This window comes from Gracilinanus agilis, chromosome 1 (assembly GCF_016433145.1).
Source record: "Gracilinanus agilis isolate LMUSP501 chromosome 1, AgileGrace, whole genome shotgun sequence".
Taxonomy (NCBI): Eukaryota; Metazoa; Chordata; class Mammalia; order Didelphimorphia; family Didelphidae; genus Gracilinanus; species Gracilinanus agilis.
Window position 1 is genome coordinate 282,575,548 of NC_058130.1, and position 13,068 is coordinate 282,588,615.

Here is a 13,068-nt window from a genome sequence, read left to right on the forward strand (position 1 = left end):
AGTTTCTAATTATCCTGATGGACAACCCACACTACTAGTTTAGGCATAGTAGCAGAATCAGACAGTGACATGGGGACTACTAGACCCATCAGACAATATTCATGAGATTAATTTTACAAATGAACCAGAAGAAAGTTACTTACACATGTTTCTAAGTGGCAATATTAGACATTGGCTATGTAAAATGTGCCTTGCATGTTTCTTGCTGCCTATGTTAATTACTGAATGTTTATTATTTTGCTATTACGGTTGAGTGCATACTGTATTGTGTTCAAATTATAGCAATGTCTCTGCTGTGTTCATTTTGTGTACATGTACTAATAGATATAGTTAGCCTTATTAAAATATAGGTCTATTCAGAACTGGGAGTACATTATACGCAATAATAGTGAAAGAGCTACAATAAGCAAATATAATTATCTGTGACAATTCTGAAGGACTTATGACAAAGAAAATGCTCTCCACCTCCAGAGAAAGAACTACTGGAGTCAGATGCAAATCAAAGCATACTATCTTTCACATTAGTTTACTTAGTTTTATTTTGGGATTTGGGTTTTATATGAATTTTCTCTTACAATGACCAATATTTTAGTATTTTTTTAATACATGTATAACCCAGATCAAATTGCTTACCATCTCTGAGATGGGGGACGGAAGATGGGGAGGGAGACAATTTGGATCTTATAATTTCAGATAATCTACTTGAAAATTATTAATTAGGAAAACAAAAATCTTTAAATAAAAATAAATATAGACCTATTGATAGTCATTTTTACAGTCAGCAAACATTGTCTTGTTAGCCAAGTGCTGCTTTTTTATTTATGGTATTATTGCAGAGTATTTGGAATATAAATTTACTTTGGGGCTTTACATGTCTTGTGTCTGAATGTAATTTAGGCTACTTGTCACTGAAGTTATCCCTATCAGGTGCACTTTGATATACTGTCAAAATGTGTTTGTTTTCTTTTGTTTTCAATGACAACCTCAGTTACTTGGAACACGAAGAATATTACCCTGATTTTTAAAGCACTGATATTTAGATTTGCTATGCTACATAGTTACAAGTTTCAAGCTTATTCCCAGGCTCCAACATATCATTTCTACCTAATTACTCTTTTTGCACTCTACAACGAAACCAAATTGTCCTCCCTACTGTTCCTCACAATCATACAAAAATACAACTAAAATATCACACATGAATACGAAATTATGGCATAGCATAAAAAGGAATGGATTTGTACCGAAAACTTTCTGCTGTTTTGAAATGAGACAAATTTCCTTATATTTTGCACTGTGTTGAAAACATGTTTGAAAACATCTTTTAATAAAAAATTTTTGAAAAATTCATTTGAACAATTTTTAATCCCTCTTATAAAAAAGGTTTTTTGAACCTAAATAGAATTCTTTATTCCATTATTTTAATTTTTAAAATGTCTATTTTCCATGAATGTTTTGTAATTTTCCCAAGATTTTATTAAATTTATAATTATATTTTTATAATTTTAAATATTTGTAATTTAATAATTTCAGTAAATGTTTTCTAATTATATACATGTGCAACGTACAAATATAAAACTTTGCGGGGTGGAGAGGAGTGAATTCCTGCTCAAAAATGTTTGGAAGATAAAGAAATCCGATTTAAAAGACTCAAGAGATTACATAAACAATGCTTTCCAAACCTCAAGCAAACAAAACCACCACAAGCAAACTCTATTATAGAAATGCAGGAAGGTGTGGCGTTAGAGCAACCCCACCGCCCCTACCGGCCTCAACAGCTACTCTCGCCTCTAACGTTCCACAAAGCACGCGCACGCGCCCGTTAGATGACGCGTAAACGGCCTCTCCAAAAGGAACTTCTCCAAAATCCAGCCCAGCTTTATCCCTGCCCCTCCTCATTTAATCGATTTGTTCCTCCTAATCCAACCTCTAACCCTGGTCTGGTGTACGTCATAGTTCCTCCCACCCCTTGCCATCCCTCTTCCCTTACGTAACTTCACAACAGGTCTCTGATTGGTCAATTGTGAGGAGTTGGGAGAGCGGATGAGGAAATGAGCGTCAGGGGTTGGGCAAAACTAGGAAATCTCCAGTGGGTTCCACCCCTTCCGGAGAGCGCGCGTGATGAGTGGTTGTTGCTCGTGTCCAATCAACGCCCGGTTGTTGGATTCAAATCAAGATCCCTGGGGGAAGGGAACCTCTAGCAGTTAGTTGTGGTTTCCGTCGCTGCTTCACCTATCCTGGGGTCTCCCTCGGTGCAACTGCTTTTTGCCGGCGTCGCTCTTTGGGATTCTCCGTTGCCGTCAGCATGGCCCACAAGCAGATCTACTACTCAGACAAGTATTTTGATGAGCACTACGAGTACCGGTGAGGAGGAGCCTTTTGGTCTAGGCGGCGGGGCGGGGCGGAGGGCGCGTGGAGAGCGGGTGTGTGAGGGGGCCTCCCCCCCCTCCCCCCCGTTCCTTTTCTCTTTTCTCCCTTCCCCTTTGGCTTCTCTCCTTTGTCTGGAAGTCGCCCGTTAATGGAGGGCGCCGAAGCGTACAAAGCAGCCCAGCTCTTGCGAGCTTGGCCAGACCTGTACGGTAGAGGCCTAGGGACTGGGTTCAACGGACGCTCAAGGCCTGGGAATGGATCCTTGCCCGCTCGTGCCAATTTGGAGATAATGGAGGGAGGCTGAGGAGAGGCACACGGATCACCCGCTTATGGAGCTCGTTCTGTTCGCTGGCCTAGAGGTCGGAGAGGAGAAAACTGGGTCTTTTGACCTCGATCTCATTTAAGTGATTTTTAATCAATCGCCGTGCTTCTATCATTTGCAACTGCACAGAACATCGATTCCCATTTTAGACACCGTATCATAGGCTTGGGGCTGGAAGACAACTTGGAGATCGTAGAATTCACACCTTATAAAAACTGGGAAAGAAATGATGAAATGCTTGTCTTTTACCGACAAGAATGTTAGTTCCGGAACTAGCTTGAACAGTAGAAGTTTGAGAGTAAAAACCACTGTAGTACAGTGGATAGCCCCTGGTGTCAGAAAAACTTGAGTTCAGATCTTCCATCAGACACGTCTTTGTGACCTTGCCGCTTTAATGTTTGTGCCTCAGTTCCTTCACCTTTAAAATGAATACCATTGCCTCTAAAGTCTCTCTTAACAATTCTAAATCTATTTTAATAGTAATTGAATTGAGGTATAGCTGTTTGAGCTACGTCTCCTACTTTAGCGCTATTTTTTCTCTTCACCCAAATCCAGATAAACTTTTCAAATTATGTCTTGAGTTTAATAAGGTTTTCATTTATGTTTTATCTGCTTTAGGTGACTTTTGCTTAAGACTTAAGAGCGTTCAAGAGGCTACTGGGATAACTGCCCTGCACTTAAAGAGCTTGAGCTTATAGATTGGGCCCTTCTAAAGCAATATGTACTTAAAAAGATGTAAGCAAGATAGGAGGTATTTTTGAGGGGAATGCTACAGCTGAGGGCGTTAGGAAAGACCTTATGTAAAACAATGTTTCTTGAAGGGAGCCTTTCAGGAAACTAAGGATTCTTAGAAGTGATATTGAGGAAAATGCTCCAGGGAGTAAAGAAAATAATTTTTTACTGACCCTCACAAAAAACACTGTGCCCTAGATTCTAAAGTTGTTATTAAAAGTAGCTTAGAAAGGTTATTAGTGACTGTAAACTAAACGTAAAGAAGAATCCCAGTCCCTTCTGTTACTAATTCACTTTGCATTTTTATCAACTTCACACCTATCAGTCAATCCACAAATATTCTTTAAGCAACTTTACCATTTAGAAACATGACTAATGTCTGGAGAATAGCCAGATTTAAATTAAGTACTATAGTCTCATAATTACTGACTTTAAAGAAAATTTTTAGCAAGGATTGCTGCTCCTTCAGCTTTTAATTTCAGTAGGCAATAATATAATGAATGACCCATTGAAAAGAAGTAATTCTCCCAAGAATATTACTTTTTTTAGTCCACTCCTGTGATTTCATTGGTGTCTAGCAAGGAAATTTCTACTAATTCATATTAACGACTGTAGTAGCTTCAAACTTTAGAGAGTTTATTGAGGTATGTTTAAATTAAGACTTATCTAGAGGTACTATATTTTTTCATAATAAATACAATAGGTCAATTTAACTTGTTAGCAATTGTGTAAAAACTTGTGTACTACTATATTTAGCTTCCAAATGACTCCCCGTGAATTAGGACTTAGAAATTAATTGTAGGAAATGGCCTTGTGTGTTTCGTATTTTTAACTGGGTAGTGCTATAGAGACACTTTAAATCTTAATTTGAGTTTTGCACATGTTAGAAACTATAAAGGTCACAAATATCTATCTAAAGATCTCATAGAATATATATTAAAATTACTCTTTAGTTAAATTAGTGTTAGGTGACTTGAAACTACCAAAGAGATTCATGATCCAGTATAAAATTTACTAGGCAGATATTCTCAAAGCATACTGAAATATACAAATACCTACTTGTGGAAAGTTTTACTATGCATCTATAATAGAATGCCTACTACTTCAATCAAACTAAATTTTTGATGAAATAGCTAGTGAAATTTAAAATCTTTACCTAGTTTCAGCCTAGTATTTTTTAATCAGACCTTATAAGTACCTGCCTTGTCCTAGACAAAATGGCTTCTCCAAGCAAAGGGGAAGACTTCAAACATTGCTAAGAATTTGAGTTCTTGGCTATACTAAAAATAACTTTCTCAAACATGTATTGTCATAGGCCACTTAATGAAATGTTAACTATTATAGTAATGTTACTGTAAGATATTTTTGGGTGGAGAATGGCTTCAGAGACCAGTCAGAATATTCTATGAAAATCAAAACTGCCTCTCAAAAGTCCAACTGGACTTTAGCATTCTATTCTGATAAACTGACATTATAAAAGATAACTAAGACTTTGTTTCATCCTAGAGCAAATAAAAACTTAATATCTTGGATTAGAATTAAATATAAATCATGATGAATAGTGTTAACGATTTCTAAACAAAGTTTTATATAAATTTTAATGCCAGATGCTTTTTATAGACTATATATACATATATCTTAAACCCTTAACTTACATCTTATAATCAGTCTTTTTCAATTCTAATAATGGTTTGATACAATGCAGTTAAGATCATACAAGATGTGTGTAGAGATGTTTATGTTGTCATGTGACTCCATTAATTTTTAATAGCCTAATTATATAACTTAACAGGCATTCCATACTGTTGGGGACATGGCATAATCAGTGAGATTTTAAATTCTCTAGGTTCTTGTGGCTTTTGTGACCTTGAACAAACTAGTTATTTGACTGAATTTCTAAAGCTTAAATTGTTTTTAGGAAATGTATTTAAGAGATCTGATGTAAATTATAAGCGTAAGCGTGGACATATGTGCATCATACGAGTGTCTCTGTGTGATATTTGAGTGGACTGTGTAAATTTTTACCAGAACTGTGATTTAATTTGTTTACAAAGTACTCAGTAAGAAAACTTAGTTATTTCTTAAGAGATGCCAAGTGACTAGGAGATGTGGGAGCCAGGTAGTAAACCTGATCCATTCTGCCAGGATGCTTTCCCAGCTATGTAAAAAAAAATTTTTTTTTTAAACCCTTACCTTCCATTTTGGAGTCAATACTGTGTATTGGCTCCAAAGCAGAAGAGTGGTAAGGGCTAGACAATGGGGGTTAAGTGACTTGCCCAAGGTCACACAGCTGGGAAGTGTCTGAGGCCAGATTTGAACCTAGGACCTCCTATCTCTAGGTCTGGCTCTCAATCCACTGAGCTACCCAGCTCCCTATGTAAATCTTAAAAGCTGGTACTTCACTTAGAAGACTTGAAAAAGTGGCTGAGAAATACCAGATAAAATAAGAGGAAATTATTTTCTTCCTTAGTTGTTATTATTCACATTCCATTCTTTACCCTGTCCTTATCTTCTCTCTTATTCCCAACTTCTCCATCCTGCCACCCCCTATTTTAAAATTGTCCGCCTCTTTTCCACTGAGCTCTGGAATGCCTGCTTTATGAGGAACAAACTTAAATCTTTTCCTTTCCTACTCCATTCTTCATTTGTTGAGACCTGTCTTCGATCTTAATGACAGACCTTTCCCCTGGCCACCCTTTCCAGCACTCTTATTGCTGGTGAAAGTGGTGGAATTGGAATACTCCTTGCCCGATGATGCCAGTTTCAGACAGTCTCTCTTACTCCAGTCACTTCTTTGAGATTTACAAAAATGTTATCTATTACCCTATTAAAACTGATGACTGCTGTTTACCAACTTCCAGGACACTGCCCTTCTTTCCTCAGTGAGTTTAGTGCTTGGTGCATAGTCTTTCTCTCCTCACCAACTCCTACTCTATAATAAGGGACTATAACGTAAATATTTGTGCTTCCTCAAACACCTTAACCTCCCAGTTCCTCAGCTTAGTCATTTCCTAAGACATATTTCCTTTCATATCAGCTATACTGATATGATCAAATGCTTGATTTTGCTATTATCAAACAATGTTCATGAACCCTGAAATTCCCAATCTGATCACAATTTGTTGTCATTCCGTCCTTCCCTTTTCCTTGCAACCCCAAACCTTGTTCTTTGTCTTCACCGTGATCCCCAATACTGCCAAACCTTAGTTCTTTCCTAGGCCTTCACCTCTGCACTTGAGTCCTCTGCCCCTCTTTCCCTCATACTGACATTGTTCCTCTCTAGCCTTGTCGGTCTTACAGTTAAGTATCCTGAAGATAAGCCTCAGTATTAGATTCACTTCTGCAGTGTAAGCCATTTTGAAGCATTAATCAAAATACTCTTTTGTGGCTAATAGTCACTTAATGAATTGAATGATGTATGGTCATTTATTAAGCAGCCTATTCAAAAGTATTGTCTTTCAGATGCCACAAGAGCATAAATTTAGACCTAGTCCAACATCCTTGTTTTATAGGTAGGAAATCTGGGGCCTAGAGAAGGGAAATGAATTGTCCAAAATCATGCAGCTATATTTAATGGTAAAATCGAATTTAAACCTCAAGTCTCTTCACTCCACATTCAAGTTGTTATCATCATTATTAATACTGTTGATATTGTTTATAGGTAGAATGTTCTTGTTTATAATACCTTCACAACATTCTTGAAAAATTTAGATAATGCAACTGTCATTTCTGTAATGCCTTTGTACTAGTTGTGTGGTGGTTATCATTATTGACCTGGAATTCCACAGTAGATCTTCTGACTCAGAAATCTAGTGTGATATTCATGCATCCAGAAGGAAGAAGAAAAGGAAGATGGAGCAATCAAAATGAGTAGTGATTGATTACAGTTAGAGAAAAAAGAGATAGGAGCAACTACTCAATGAAGAAAATCAGTCTGTCTCTTGTCTTCATTTAATTTCTTCTCTTGCCATGTTATTTAAATTTGTTTCAGAAATAACATTATGTAATGCCTTGTGCTTTTCCTCAAATAGCTGTCCTCTAACATTTTTTTGAATCACAGAATTTCAGCTTTGGAAGGTACCTTTGTGACCATTTAATTTAACCTATAAGTTGGAAAAAAGAATCTTTCAAATCTTTCAAGCAGTCATCCAGCCTTTGCTTAAAGACTGTTAGGCAGCCAATTCTGCTTTTGGAAAGTACCAAAGTTCCTTAAGCTTAAATTTGTTTCTTTTATAACTTCCAATTATTTCTGGTTCTGCTTTCTAACCCAAGTTGAACAAGTCTAATTCGGGTGACAGTTCTTCAGATATTTCAAGGCATGTCCCTTTTAATAAATCTTCTGGATAAACATCTTGATTTTCTAGTTCCTTCACCTAATCTGTCCTGCCATGATCTTGAGTACTTTTGAACACTTCCCAGTATATCGATAGTCTCATCAAAATGTGGTGAACATAAATAAACACAGTATTCCACATGTGTTCTGATGCGGTCATAGCACATTTAGAGGCAGCTGGTATTTCAGTGGATTGAGCACATAGTCTATCCTACTATCTAATGTGACCCTGGAAAAGTTACCTTAACTTCTTTTTGCTTCAATTTCCTTAACTATAAAATGAGAGTAAACGATCCTACCTTAAAGTATTTTTTTGTGAGGATCAAATGAGTTATTTATAAAATGTGCTTACCACAGTGTGATTCGTATAATTACTTTGGCTTATATATTGTTTTCTTTGATATTTGTATGTCTTATTCTTTTGTTGTGTAGTTTGTTTTTTCACGGCTACTATACTTTTCCATATTGAATAAAGACCATTAAAAACCAATAAAAATTTAAAAATATGGTCTTTATTCCATATTGTTTATATTTATATATGCTTATTTTATATACATTTACATATATGCATATATATATACACACATATGTATTCCTTTCTTTATACTTTTCTTAATGCCATGTAAGTCTTACTACTAGCTTTCTTGAGTGCCATACTATAGAGTCAATTCATTTTGCAACCATAGCTTCCTAAAACTCTCAGATTTTCTCCTCCTTCACCCCAAAATTGCTTTCGAGCTGTGCCTCCCCAAACTTTTTATTTGTGAAGTTCATTGCTTGAATCCAAATTTAAGACTTTACATTTTGTTCTTTTTTTTTTTTTTTTTTTTCAAACCCATTTTCTCTCAGGGTTTCTTGTTGGGTCTTAATTCTGGCTTCAGTGTGTTAGCCATCCCTCCTGTATATATTTGGTAATGCTACTTAAGCCTTTATCCAGGTCACTGATTTAAAAAAAAAAAAAAAGTTAAACAACAGCACTCCTTTTATTACCCTTGGATCTAGTCATTCCAACTAGTAAAGCTGCTTAGTTTTACTATCATTTAATTTTACTATCATTTAGCTCATGTCTTGCTATTTTCTTAATAACCATAAATCACAGAGTATACTACTTTATGTTCTCTTAAGAGGCAGTATGAAGCAGTCTAGGAGGAAGATCACTGGATTTGGAACAAGATGTGGGTTCAAAACCTAGCTTTGTCGTTTTTCTATCTAAATGATCAAGCCATTTAATTTCTTTAAGCCTTAGTTTCTTCACATGTAAAATGAGAGGGGGATACTTCTGGTTTCCCTTTTAGTTCTTAAAACTACAATCCTACATTCTTATATCATAGACTGAATTAATCAAATTATATAGCATATGCCTTCAAAATACTTGTAACCAGTTAACATGTATCTTAAACAAGAGGCCTGAATTTTGTTCTTGCTCTTTTTCTCAATGTGCGATTTCAAGTATATTCATTTGACTTTGGAGCCTTATTTACCTTATTTGTGAAGCATCCAGCTTGAAAAAAAAAAACCTGATATTTCATGGGCTAATCTTTTTTATTCAATAGGCATGTTATGTTACCTAGAGAACTTTCCAAACAAGTACCAAAAACCCATCTGATGTCTGAAGAGGAATGGAGGAGACTGGGTGTTCAGCAGAGTCTTGGGTGGGTTCATTATATGATTCATGAGCCAGGTATGTTTGTCATTGAAATATAAACTTTAAATTGTCTCGGTTTTACTTAGTGGTCAACATCTTTTATTCATCAATTAGGATAACAGTGGTATTATTTGGCATAAATTATTTGGCATAATTCTATCCCCTATCAGAAATGCCTTCAAGAGTTTTAAGGAAGAAGAGCAATGAGGAACCAAAGAGGAGAACTTCAAAGTTCATTTATGTCAAAAGGCATTGCTCTCCTTGGCTAATAAAATAGTACTTATAATTTTTATTGTTTAAGGGATAAAAGAATTAGGATGGTCAGGGAGGAGTATCATACTTAAGTGTTTTCCTCTTGTAATGAGCATTTAGTACCAGTAAACAAGAGACAGCTAGTACCTAGTGGTTAAAGCCTGGAGCCAGGAAGGCCTTAACTAGCTGTGTGACCTTAAACAAGTCACTTGAAGCCTGCCTGAATCATAGATCACTCCCTTGTCATGCCCAAAAAGATGATCCACTAGAGAAGGATATGGCAAACCACTCCAGGATTTTTGCCAAGAAGACCCCATGGACATTATGGTCCATAGGGTTACAAAGAATGAAGCATGAACAATTGGTAAACAATTTTCTAAATCTAGAAGTTTTTTCCCAGTAGATATTATCCTTTTCGTTTAAAATCATATATTTAAAGTTGACTATATTTCATAATAGAGAAGGTGACTCTTTTAACATTATATGATTTAAAATGCATTGTTTTTGTATTAAAATATTTTTTATTTTAAAACAAGTTTGAGTAAGTTCTTTACTCCTAAAGCATATTAGCATTGTGCTGGAGCTAGAGTGGTTATTGTGTACATATAGTGTACACATACATGTTTGTTTTGTAAGAGAAAAAAAATAAAATTTTTTAAGAAAAAATTTATTTTGGAATTGGGTAATCAGGCTGTATTTGGCTTATTTTATTTTCTAGAGGTAGTAGGGCTTAAAATGAGATAATTTAAGTATACTTTTTTTTTATTTTCACAACAACCTGGAAGAAAGATATGGGACTTTATAATACTAAAATTTCTTATATATCTGTTGCGCAAGCTGTATTCTGAAATAAATGTGGGTGTGTTTATTTTAAGAATAGGATGCAGTATTATGCTGCATTTAGCAAACATCCTAATTTCAAACAAAATGATGAAGTGTAGATCCAGATTAGCTCAAAGGGGTATCCTACTAATTCTATTCCCTGTACCTGCTAAAGATGAAACAACAGCATCAACTAGAACAACTTTATATCTAAAACTTATTTAGTTTATTTAAATTTCCTTATTTTATGAAGAAATATTTTTTAAAGATATTAAGCCTCAGAAACTATTTTTCTCTTTCTTTTTACTTTTTTCTATTTTTCTCTCTTTACCTGTTGTCATTCCATAATGAATTTTGAATATATGATCAGACATACTTGAAAGTTCATATAATCAAACTTTAGGGAGCATAATTTGAGTTAGTAAATTTTTTAGAATATTTTTCTTCTGTCTATTCCTTTCTATTTCACTCCATATTCTGATAATAAAATATGAAAGTTAATTATGTCTTCTATACAATAATCTTATATTTTTTTCCCCACAGAACCACATATTCTGCTTTTTAGAAGACCTCTTCCAAAAGAACAACAAAAATGAAGTTTATTTGGGTTCTTCACTTAAATTTATTTTCAAACTATGTATATGTGTATATATGGGTAGTATTCAGTGAATACTTGAAAATGTACAAATCATTCATCCATACCTGTGCATGAGCTGTATTCTTCACAGCAACAGAGCTCAGTTAAATGCCACTGCAAGTAGGCTGCTATACAATGTTTAAGATACAATTTTTCTCTCTAGTCAATTTTATCTTTAATATAAGTGCCTATTTGACTTCTCCTTGAATTACATTTGTTTAATAAAGTTCACATGTTACATGTATATCTGAGTACTTGGTAATTGGGGTAGGTGTTTATGTTCAAATTTTCCATTGTTAATTTATGAATAAAATGTAAAGTTCTTTCAGTTGTTTTAGAAACTAATCCAAGGAAAATAAAACTCTTTTAAAACAAAGCAGAAAAAGTTAAATGAATATTAAACAGTATGGTATATAATAGAAATAGCATTAATTTGAACAATTAGGAACATCTACTAAAACCAGAAGGTCCCTGCCACATAGACCAGTTTTTCCCTAAAAGGCAATGAAACAGAACCTCAGACTGAATTGGTCTAGAAGAGCAAGAGTCAAATGGCAAAGGTTCCCAGCTACTTAAGACATAAATCTCTAGCACAGGAATAAGGGCCTCTCAGGTTTAGAATTAATATATCTATGATTTAATGTGCTGCCATACATATGGTCAGGAAGATGGGGATATTAAGGGGAAGCCGCAACCAACTGAATCCACATCTGGCTATTCTTTCCATACTCTTGTTAACTAAGTAAATGTATGTTAAATATTAAATGGTCTACAAGTGTCTCTTTTCATCCCAATCCCAAACTTCAACCACCTGACTATCCTGAATCAGCCTTGGCCTAACACATTTAGGGTACAGGTAAGATTAGATCAGAATGATCTCGTGGATAAAGGGAGAATTGCTATAGGTCAAAAGAAGGCTATGACAATGGAATAAGATTTCTTTTGTCGCCTATTTCTCAATAACTTGTGAGTTAGTCCATTATGTATTCAAAGAAGCTAGAAAAGAACAAATGCACGGTCAAGGCATTGTATATTTTTAATATTCAGTGAATACTTGAAAATGTACAAACCATACCTGTGCGTAAGCTCCTCTTTTTTTTAAACCCTTACCTTCCATTTTGGAGTCAATACTGTGTATTGGCTCCAAGGCAGAAGAGTGGTATGGACTAGGCAATGGGGGTTAAGTGACTTGCCCAGGGTCACACAGCTGGGAAGTGTCTGAGTCCAGTTTTGAACCTAGGACCTCCCTTCTCTAGGCCTAGCTCTCAATCCACTGAGCTACCTAGCTGCCCCAGAGCTCTATTCTTAACAGCAACAGAACTCACTGCAAGGAGACTGCTAAACAATGTTTAAGATACAATTTTTCTATTTGCCAGGGGCCTAAGAAAAGCTGGATCACCTTAAGGAAAATGAAAGTAAACTGGGAATCCAGCAACTGGAAACCAATGCAAGTGTGCCCTTAACTCTAAAGACTGCCTTCATGCCAAAGGGGCAGTATTATGTTGAGGGTGGAGCATGTAGTCCAACCTAAAGTGTAGCGCATGCCCACACCCCCACCCCCACCCTGGAAAAGTTACTAGACCACAGTGAAGAGCTATAAGAGAACATAAGTGTAGCCTAAGCCCAAAGGTTCCTCCTGTCCCCCACCTTACAAGAAGGGACTTTCTCCATGGAGGTATTTACAGAGTAGGGGCGAGACTGGCTTTCATCTCCAAGGAACTTTGAAGGTTGCAGAGTAAGTTTAACCTGGTGAGTCTGACAAGAAGAATGGTGTCAGCATGCTCTAATGGAGCCAATTTAGATTTGTCTAGTGTACTATTGGTTTGGGTATCTTTCGTGACTTGGAAAAGTTAGATTTTTAAAAATTGTATCCTAGATGAAGATAATCTTTTTGTCTCAAGGAATTGGGCATATCTGACATAGTAAATTCTCTTGCTGCCAGTTCCCTTGTGGCAAAG

The 13,068-nt window shown here is 35.7% G+C and overlaps 1 protein-coding gene across 1 annotated transcript; it reads left to right on the plus strand.

Moving 5' to 3' along the window:
* The first annotated feature begins 2,192 nt into the window (after positions 1-2,192).
* Positions 2,193-11,871, plus strand: CKS2 (CDC28 protein kinase regulatory subunit 2). Its single transcript, XM_044657595.1, has 3 exons — positions 2,193-2,361; positions 9,308-9,435; positions 11,017-11,871. The coding sequence occupies exons 1-3, from the start codon at positions 2,303-2,305 to the stop codon at positions 11,067-11,069; spliced, it is 240 nt and encodes a 79-aa protein (XP_044513530.1). The 5' UTR covers positions 2,193-2,302; the 3' UTR covers positions 11,070-11,871.
* The last annotated feature ends 1,197 nt before the right edge of the window (positions 11,872-13,068 follow it).